This window comes from Achroia grisella, unplaced genomic scaffold (assembly GCF_030625045.1).
Source record: "Achroia grisella isolate CSIRO2021 unplaced genomic scaffold, CSIRO_AGI_Agris_v1 utg327, whole genome shotgun sequence".
In the NCBI taxonomy this organism is placed as follows: Eukaryota; Metazoa; Arthropoda; class Insecta; order Lepidoptera; family Pyralidae; genus Achroia; species Achroia grisella.
Genome location: NW_026712799.1, coordinates 1,948,525 through 1,957,857, shown reverse-complemented (window position 1 = coordinate 1,957,857; position 9,333 = coordinate 1,948,525). Strand labels below are relative to the sequence as shown.

General features: G+C 29.8%; 1 protein-coding gene across 5 annotated transcripts; it reads right to left on the bottom strand.

Annotated features, from left to right (window-relative positions):
- Positions 1-480: 480 nt before the first annotated feature.
- On the bottom strand, positions 481-9,266 carry LOC131843648 (pre-mRNA-splicing factor ISY1 homolog). 5 transcript variants are annotated; one of them, XM_059192327.1, is made up of 7 exons: positions 8,877-9,266; positions 8,100-8,122; positions 7,742-7,905; positions 3,898-4,101; positions 3,011-3,160; positions 2,516-2,607; positions 2,130-2,313 (listed from the first exon to the last, which is right to left on the bottom strand). In XM_059192327.1, the coding sequence occupies exons 1-7, from the start codon at positions 8,877-8,879 to the stop codon at positions 2,152-2,154; spliced, it is 798 nt and encodes a 265-aa protein (XP_059048310.1). In that variant the 5' UTR covers positions 8,880-9,266; the 3' UTR covers positions 2,130-2,151. The 5 variants fall into 5 exon arrangements, with proteins under 5 accessions (XP_059048306.1, XP_059048308.1, XP_059048311.1 ...); XM_059192323.1 differs by lacking the exons at positions 7,742-7,905; positions 8,100-8,122; positions 8,877-9,266 and adding an exon at positions 5,611-7,047 and having other exon boundaries at positions 481-2,313; XM_059192325.1 differs by lacking the exons at positions 7,742-7,905; positions 8,100-8,122; positions 8,877-9,266 and adding an exon at positions 6,322-7,045 and having other exon boundaries at positions 2,119-2,313.
- Positions 9,267-9,333: the final 67 nt, after the last annotated feature.

Sequence of the window (9,333 nt, the reverse complement as noted above, 5' to 3'; positions counted from 1 at the left end):
TTACAATAGCAAAGAGGTCGAAACGTATCTGGATTGTAATGTATTGAAAGAGTTCATTTTACATAAAAAATGTACGATGAATGTTCCATACGCAGTTCTATTCAATTGTCTCTACCGTTACCTTCACATATATGTATATATACGTAACTTTTAAATATAGATGAAAAACTCTCGGGAAAGTTAAGGATAATTGATTAGCGCTTATAAAGTCAAATTAATATTTGCATCCCAATCTAAAATTCGAAAATGTTTTTCAGTGACGTGTGAAATTATTTGTGTTATGTAAATGATTTCTCATGAATGTATGAATTAACTTATTTGTTAGAAAAATGTTTAAAAACAAACCTTTGGTCGTTCATTTTTTACTTATATATACCAACCTTTTTTAATATTTCAATATTTTATATAATAGGAGGACAATTTCGAGCCAGTGATAATTTTTTGCAACATTATTATGTATTTGAATTTAACTACATAATATGTCTTTTGATTTTACATTATAAAGTATTATTAGAAAGAGGTGCATAATAATTAAGAAATATTGTAAACGTTTGTTAGATAATGTTTAGTGAATAGAATTAAATTCATTCATTACATTTCGTGTATTATAGTTTGCATAAATTCACGACTACCGTACGTAAAGGCAATTACACATGTTACACGAAATTACTATTAAAAATATAGATATATTCATGTATAAAGAGTAATAAGCATTTATTCATCATATACTATATTTTGAGCGACTAATGTACGTCAGTTTATTTTACAATTTATTAACTTCCTAAATTGAGAAGAACTGGCAAGAAATCGCAGGGTGTAGTGGCATGACAATTGAGTCCTGTGGAATGGCAACACGTGTGTATAGGCGACTGTTTCCCCTCCCCATCAAATGGGCCGACGGATATAAGCGATTTCAGTTACATATTTAAAAAAAAAATGCTGTGCTTTTCTAATTATATTTACTAATTGAGTTTGTATAATATGTCGTAGTATATGCAATATATTGAAATCTCGTGCTTAAATCACTAAAGACACACGATTACATGTTTATATTATGAAGATTATTTGCGTAGCACATGCTTGCGTATATACATATTATTATTACATTCTTAAGCTGCAGTGAGAAAAATAGATTCTTTGAATTTTACTACTTATTACATATTACTTGAAGAAACAAGTTGTACGAAGAAAATAATTTTGTTTTCTTATTGAACATGTGTATATGATATTTATGTCTCCAAAATATTGATTATTTCTGTAATGGTGAGGTTTCAATGATTTAGTCTTATAGACCATAATTGTTATAATAGAGTGCAGCTTAGATAAATAGATGTTCACATAGTACTGGTTGTATAAAATTTCTATTCATATTGACTTGTATGGAATATTAATATTTAAGTTTGTACATTCCTAATTTAATTAGATTTACATGCATATGGTTTTATTTTTTATGCTAGTTTTATCGAATATACGCATTGCAAAATAAATATAACTAGTACCTATTTTTTGTGCAATGATTTCATATGAATATTTAATTGTATATTTTTTTTACATCTGTATCGTTCAGCATATAAGTCCAGTAATGTTATTTGTGCCCGAAGTACTTACATTCAATACTTCACTAATGTGTATATTTTGCTTAGATGAAAATATCAATAAAAATATTAAAAAATAAATTGATGAGAAATAATAACTTTGTTTTAACTTAATATTCCCTAAACAGTGGAATCAGGGTTCAAATTACAAATAACAAAATCCTTATAAGAAAACACCTTACAAAAATTGATTTCGTTGAAGTAACTAAATATTTCGTTATTGCGATTGTAATCTATTTTAAAAGTTCCAACAAAGTAACAAAAAGAGTATTGAAGAAGTTTGATTTGATCAAAACTATATACCTTTTGGCGAAATAAATAGACAACAATCGATGTTTGATTTCCAAATAAGATGAGCAATATACTCTTTTATTACCTTTTTCTTAGTAAATAGATTATATATATTAATTTCTTATTTAATTGGTTATACAATTTGAAGTAAATGTTAATGGTAATTCGGACTATATATCAAATTATGTGTTCAAATAAAGTAATCACTGTATGTTTAGCGAAATAAATGAAAATATATATTTATATACTATTTTTTATTTGTATGTCAGCTATCTTCTAATTTAACATCTAAACATCCGTAACGTTCTAGTAATTCCTGTTTCTTTCGCCTCAGCAGAGCTTCTTCTATGTCTTTCTGCGATGGTACTGCTACATGCGATGTGGTTTTGCTTGGTTCTTCATCATCGTCTATCCTCTTATCATCCGGCTGCAAAAGAAAGGGTTAAATATTTTTCCAAAACTGAAACCTTTAAAAAACCCGAAGGTCGTGTGAATGTTTCCCAATTGTCCACTTATTTTATAATTACCCTGAGATCAATTTTTCATTGTACTTGAGAGTAGGTACGTATATATAGACATTATCTATGCACACACATATGTATTCCTTTAATTAGTAGTATTTCACTTACGTCTTCAGGATAAATATTTTCTTCTTCTGGTAAGTCTTGCTCTTTATTTTGTTCCTTATTTGTTTTCCATTCCTGCACAGCTCTGGCTATAGCTGAAATTGGAATTGGACCTTAGATTTGCATGACAAAAATTTACGCATTTATAAAAGATTTTGGTGCCAAATATCGCACTGCTTATTACTTCGTATTCTAGTACGAAAATCTACAGAGCATATATTGCTCTGTATTGTCTAGATTGGCTATAGAAAAAGACATCCAATAGTAAAATTTTCAACAGAAAACCACGTATATATTATAAGCATAGTTTAAGATTGTCTCACGTATATAAGACCTTTCTTTGTAAGGGACTACTTGTCCAAGAATAAGCTTATATTTTATTAGCAGTGTACTATCAATAGCCAATAACTTTTGCAGGTGAAGGTGTAATAATAATTATTCTGGTGTAGTGTATTTCTATTAATTAATTAATACTATTGTAGTCAAATATTTTGGTACCTTCTTTCTCAGCTTCTTGTTCTAATGGCAGCAGTAGACCGTCATCGTCATCTCTATAGCCGTAATAATCTGCGTCCACATCTCTCATGAGATCAGCTCTTGTACGTCGTGGAGGCGGGGGTGGTTCTTGTTCAAATAGTTCTCTGACACCTGACAACAATAAGCATAAAAATTAAAGATCAGGAAATCCGTGTAAACAACATACTGTAACAATGCAACACAAAAAACAAATGTGTCCAAATCTAATTAAGATTTTGACAGTAACCGTTTGTATAATAATGATTTTATAACATAATTGATCATAATAAAGAGGCTTTCCAAAATAAATCACAAAATAAGTCTACAGTAATTACATATTACTGTACAAAAAGCAGAAATTGACTAAAAAATAATAAAAGTTACCCATTGAACTTCTTCCTAGTTCTTCCCAGCTATAAAAATTAATACTGTTTACAATTTTTACCAAATTAAAATTAAACAATATACATTCTCAGCTAAGCAATAAGACAATGTATGATGCCGAAAGGTCTTATATGAACAAATATTTTTTATGATTTGATTTGTACTAATTAAAATACTTTAGTTTCACTGATTTAGATTTATTTAATAATGGAGTAGTAGATTAGTCTATAATAATAATGCGATAGAATTCACAAGAGCCTCTTCAGCTTCACAGGATCACTATAAATGTTCATTAGCTAATAATTTATAACAATAGAACGATAATAATGGCAGATGCTTCCCTAGATTCTAAATAATATAACTGTTTGTTCTATATGATATTGTACATTTTCAAGCGAAAATACTATGTTACGATTTTTGGTTTTTTTGTAGTAGTAATTACTAAAATTGTAATGTAGTATATTGTAATAAAAAAATAATCCTACCTGGTAAATCTTTGGCGGCTCCAAAGTATTTGTAACCCCTATTCCCAGGAACTTCTTTTCCATCTTGATCCAGCATTTTTGGACCGACTCGGGCGTGATCTGGTCCGCCGAGTGCTTTAATCTGGACTTCCCAATGTCTTTTTTCTCGCATTAACTTGTTGATTTCATCATTCAAGTCACGAATCCGGAATTCGCCGAGACCAGCTAAAGGCATATAAAAAAATATTACATGTTGCTATATGTATTTGTTTAGGTCTGAAATGGATTAATAAAAAAAAGACTAAAAATTCTATAAATATTGTTTACTCAACAACAGCGCAAAAAAGTGTTTTATATTTAAACACTAGTCGATGAAACCTATGTAATAATTGTTAACACCTAGTTACATTGTTTAATATTTATAAATATAATTTTACGAGCATTATTTTTATTTAGATCAGTGACAAAAGTCACTAATCTAAGTGAATATGGTATAGTAGCACTTATTGTTAGACCAAAGAGAAAAGTAAGTAAGAGATAATCAAAACTTCGAAGTTTTTGCACACGACAATTCATAGATATCTCGATAAAAAACAAGTCGCGACGTTCCATATTTATTGCTGTATAAAAATGAACTAAATATGAAAATTAAACCAGATTGTATTAGATTCAATTAATATTTTATGACTACAACATAATTATGCAGCTTCTTTTATTTGTTATGCAAGCAATGACACTTCAAATGTTTATAGAAAGGAATGTTTGGGTTTTATTTTTTCTTTGGTTTCCCAGTCTTCCCTTTTTGTTTAGTTTTGCCCTTTAATTTCTTTTTTTCTGTTTTTGTTTTCTTGGTAATGGCTATTTCACTAGGACTACATTGCTGTGAGATATTATTATTTTCAATTGGCTTCACTGAAGGTCCTTTTGGTGTAACAAGTTCTATTTCTAGGTCAGTCTTTTTATCTTTTGTTTCCAGTTTCTTCCCAATTTTCAAAATAAAAACATCTTTTTGTGGATGTATTACTTTCTCCATTTCAACAGGAACTGTACAAGTCGTAGGAGTTACATTTATAATCTTGTTATCCTTGTTCCCACAAGTGTTGTCACAACCTCTGTATGTATATTTCAAATTAGAAGAATAAGTGTTGTGTGTTTTGTCACGTTTACAAAGATCCGGCGGCATTTCAAACTGTATCTGTTCTCCAGCATTGTATGGTGTGCTTTCACATGAGCATAGCTCTTGTATCTTATCGTATTTCCCCATTCGTTCTACTCTATTACTTTTTGGTACTCTGATTTTCAGTTCATTTGCATTGATTTTAGTGAAAATTTCATCGTATCTTTTTCGTGCTTCTTCTAAAAATATTTAAAATAGAAGATATAGTTCTACTTATATGTATTAAAAAAATATTGTGGTGTCAACAAAACGATAATAATCTGATATAGTTATATTAGAATAGAATAGAAAATAGACATTAATTAACTATTAGCAAAACGGAAAGGAAAAGCACTGCTGTTACTATATAATAGATTATTATATCCTTTATATTATATTACATTAGTGATTAAGATAGTTTTGTGCTGGCCAGGCGTTTAGACAAGGCCTTTATACAAAAGACGTATTATGGCTATCAATACAATTATTGTGTTATCGGAAGGCTGTCTTTTAAGGTTTGAATCAGAGAATAATTAAATGTTCTTACTGGACTAATAATCTATTTTAAAATTTAATACCTGGATGACTAGTATACATCATGCAAGGAGGATCTATATAGCGCTTAAAAGACATGCTAGATAATTGAGATATTGGGCTTTCGCTTCTCTTAGTAAGGCGATAAGGAGACCTTTTTTTTGTTAGTACATCTTCATCCAATAGTATTTTCCCATGATCGTCCATTTCTACCTTGTGACAAGAGTACATTGTCATGCCATTATCTTCTTTTAATAGGAATGAGGCGCCATGTGGTTTTGGGGAACAGAAAGCCGTTGTAATTTCTTTACCAAGAAACGATATTCTAACTGTTACTTCAATTACACCTATGGATTCTACATTGTTTTCATTACCACAAGATAAATAATATAAATTTTTGGTCAGTGGTGTTGATGTGGTACACAATATGTTATCGTTTGGTTGTTCTTCTGTCCATTTCTTACATAATTCCTCTCGAAGCGAATTAAATTCGCCTGTGAAGTCCATGTGTGTTTCACCTATATTAGTTACGCAATTTGAGCACGGTGGCTGTTTCGTTAATTGCAACATTATTTCAAACTCTTTTATACTACATATCTTATCATAAGTCATTGCAAATAATGTTGATTTCCCGGCATTCATTTTGTTAAAATCATCTATTTTTCCATATGATGCATCGTACAACGTTATTGGTTGTTTGCCCAAAAAGCTTGCTGTAATTACGAGATTATTGTAGTCTATATCGAAACACTCACATTTCATTTGGATCTTGTTTATAACTATCTCAATCAGAAATAAATGGTATGGAAAATTAACATCTTCCTTTTCTATACATAAATCCTGTTTAGTTCTAGCGATATCTTCTGATAAACTTTTTATTGACTGTCTTAAAGCATTGGCTTCTTTTGTTAGAATCTCTCCCATAGCAGCTATTTTATCGACATTAGTGCCTAATACAGGTGACTGAGGACAATCAATGTTCTTTGAAAGTGCCCTGACCGATTCCTTTAACTCATCCACATGATCACTAATTTCTTTTCCCTGCGGTTCGAGATTGATAACTATATTTTTAAGCATATCTTCCGTATTTTCTGATTTATAACTTAAACTTCTTGGAGATTTTTGATTGCTTTTAAATGATTTTACAGAGAGTTTATCACTACCATTACTTCTCAGTATTGCTTTACCAGAATTTAGAATTTGTGGACTAGCTGAAGGTGGAGACTCAGACAAAGAGACTGCCATGGGTACATCTTTACCAGAAAATGAACCTTGAGCTTGAGTTTTAGCTTCATTTTGTGTAAGTCTACTTGTTTCATTTCGGAATTGCAAACTGGGTTCTTTTAAGTCACTTTTGATGGAAGGGGCTGCCATTAGTATAAATTTCAACTTCTTTGAATCAGAAACTGTGATTAATCTATTGTGTATACATTTTCTCAGAATTTATGAGCAATATCAAATTTAAAACATGACCAAATAGATTTCAATAAATATATTCCAAATTAGAAAGTCATTCAAAACATAAAAGCCGTAATTAAAACAAGGTACACCTAATACAAGTATGTATAATCATAGAAGCAATTAATATATAATATTGTTTTCTAAGCTCTATACTAACAGGATTAATTGATTAAAATAATCATAATGAGGTATATTCATTATAATATTTAGATTTGTAACATTATAGTTAGTAGTGTATCTTTTATGTCCCCTGTGGTCTAGCGATTTACCACTTTACTTCCTAAGGTTATGAGTTCCATTCCTTGCATGGTGCAAAAATTTGTATTCATGCGTATTATTGTTTGTATATGTCTGGGTGTTTTCTATGTAAGTATATTATGTATGTATTTATAAAAAAAAGTATTTATATCCATTGTCTAGTATCCTTACCACAAGCTCTGCTTAACATGGGACTAGATGTTATTTGTCCAGCATTATTTATTTATTATTTATAGTTGTTTACAGATTATACAATAGTCTCTAAAGTATTTATACATGCCAAAAGTTCATGAACTCTGTTGGGGTGCAACAATGCTATACAATATATATGAATTAAATATATATAATTGAATTAAATACCAAATAAATGAATTAAATATATATAAAATACTGATTGGCTGTCACACATAATAAAATCATGTAATTTACTGAAATAAGTTATTGTAACATAGCTACCATTTTGAATCTGTGCAACTTTTTTCGCAATTTCTCTAACAATTTGCAGCCGCCACTTTTCAGCTTGCTGTAGATCATTACACTCTGAAGCAAGGTATGGGCGTCTTTCTCGTTGGCCACCAGCCTCTTGTACTTGTGCAGCTCTCCACCGAGCAAGAGTGGTCCTGCAAAATGTATATTTGTGTACATTAAATAAAACTCTATCTATTTGTCAGAAAGTGAATATGTAGATGTATGTAGCAGAAAATGGATATAAACTAAGTAATTAGTAAAACAAATGTACTGATTACTTAAAAATAACTTTAATATCATTTAAACGATGAAAGTAATTATTTGAGTAATCTCACAAAATACTTACATTGCTTTTTCTGCATTTCTTGCCTGCAAAAGAAAAAGCATGTTTTATTATTGACAACTAAATAAATTGCATTAAATTTAGTTACATAAGGGCCCACATAGTAGGTCAATAGATAGCTCAGTTTTAAACACTAGTTACTAGGATACAGCTAGTTAACAAATAAAATTACTGCTAGATTGTTTTTTGTTATACAAAGTGTGACTGTGATCATAAAAGTGCCATAACAATTTATTTCTTGATAAATATGGGACACAATATTTATCAAGAAATAAATTGTTACTACTGTTTTTAGGATACTTTCTCCAGTAGTCATACTTAAAAATCAACTAGTATCTTGCTCTAGGTTCACTCTCCAGTCTTAAAAATTCTGTAATAGTATTTATAATATATTTTGAGAACATTATATATACCCTGTGTAAAATAAAATATACCTATAAGAAAGAACAAGATGTTGGATATTGCTATATCTACTGAACTGGAATATATGCTGCTAAGTCAAGTATGAACTACTCTTAACAACAAATCTATGATGACTATATCCTGGTCACTTCACTGCAATAGTTTAAATGACTTTATTTTACCCTCATAGTTTTATACTGTACTAGTAATCCGCCAGCGGATCACTGTCATTGTGTTCTGTGATCACTATTCATACAAGTAATAACTTGAACATAGACATAATTGTTTCTCCATTCTGATATATACGCAGTATTTACCACTGTTTATTATTTAAAGTTACTAAAGGCACCAATGTTTATTAATGATATAAAAACTTACCATGTCTGCAAAGTATTATTTATATAGTTGAACACACAATACTGTAAATATTATGTTCCTTGCTGTAAATATTGCCTTATAGTACTACTATATACAACATTTAACACTGGCGGTTAAACTCAAACATTCAGATTTCTATACTACTAAATAAGGTTGGAATTATTTATATTTAATATTTATAAAACATTTTAAATAGCGGGCAGACATGCATAACTTATTGAAGATGTCATTCGTTTGTCACTTTGTGAGCAACGTGCGCCGTTATTTAGTCTGTGCTAAAGTCATTGCGACTTTCTCGACAGTCTCAATATAAACAACAATAATCACAATTACAAGTTTAGTGAAGATGGTGAAATGGTACATTTACATAAAATGATAGAATTAATGTGAACGTAAAGTCGATAAGATGCCTAATTGATGAAAAGAAGTAGTAGAATGAAATTTAGCAACATATTTG

What these genes read in the sequence shown, in the direction of transcription:
- LOC131843648 (XM_059192323.1), bottom strand. Translation starts at nt 6,940, where the DNA reads ATGGCAGCCCCTTCCATCAAAAGTGACTTAAAAGAACCCAGTTTGCAA. An exon ending in GATGTATACTAGTCATCCAG is followed by an intron (nt 4,102 to 5,610) that starts GTATTAAATTTT and finishes ATATGCCTTTAG; the next exon opens with CTGGTCTCGGCGAATTCCGG. An exon ending in AGCCGCCAAAGATTTACCAG is followed by an intron (nt 3,161 to 3,897) that starts GTAGGATTATTT and finishes TATTGTTGTCAG; the next exon opens with GTGTCAGAGAACTATTTGAA.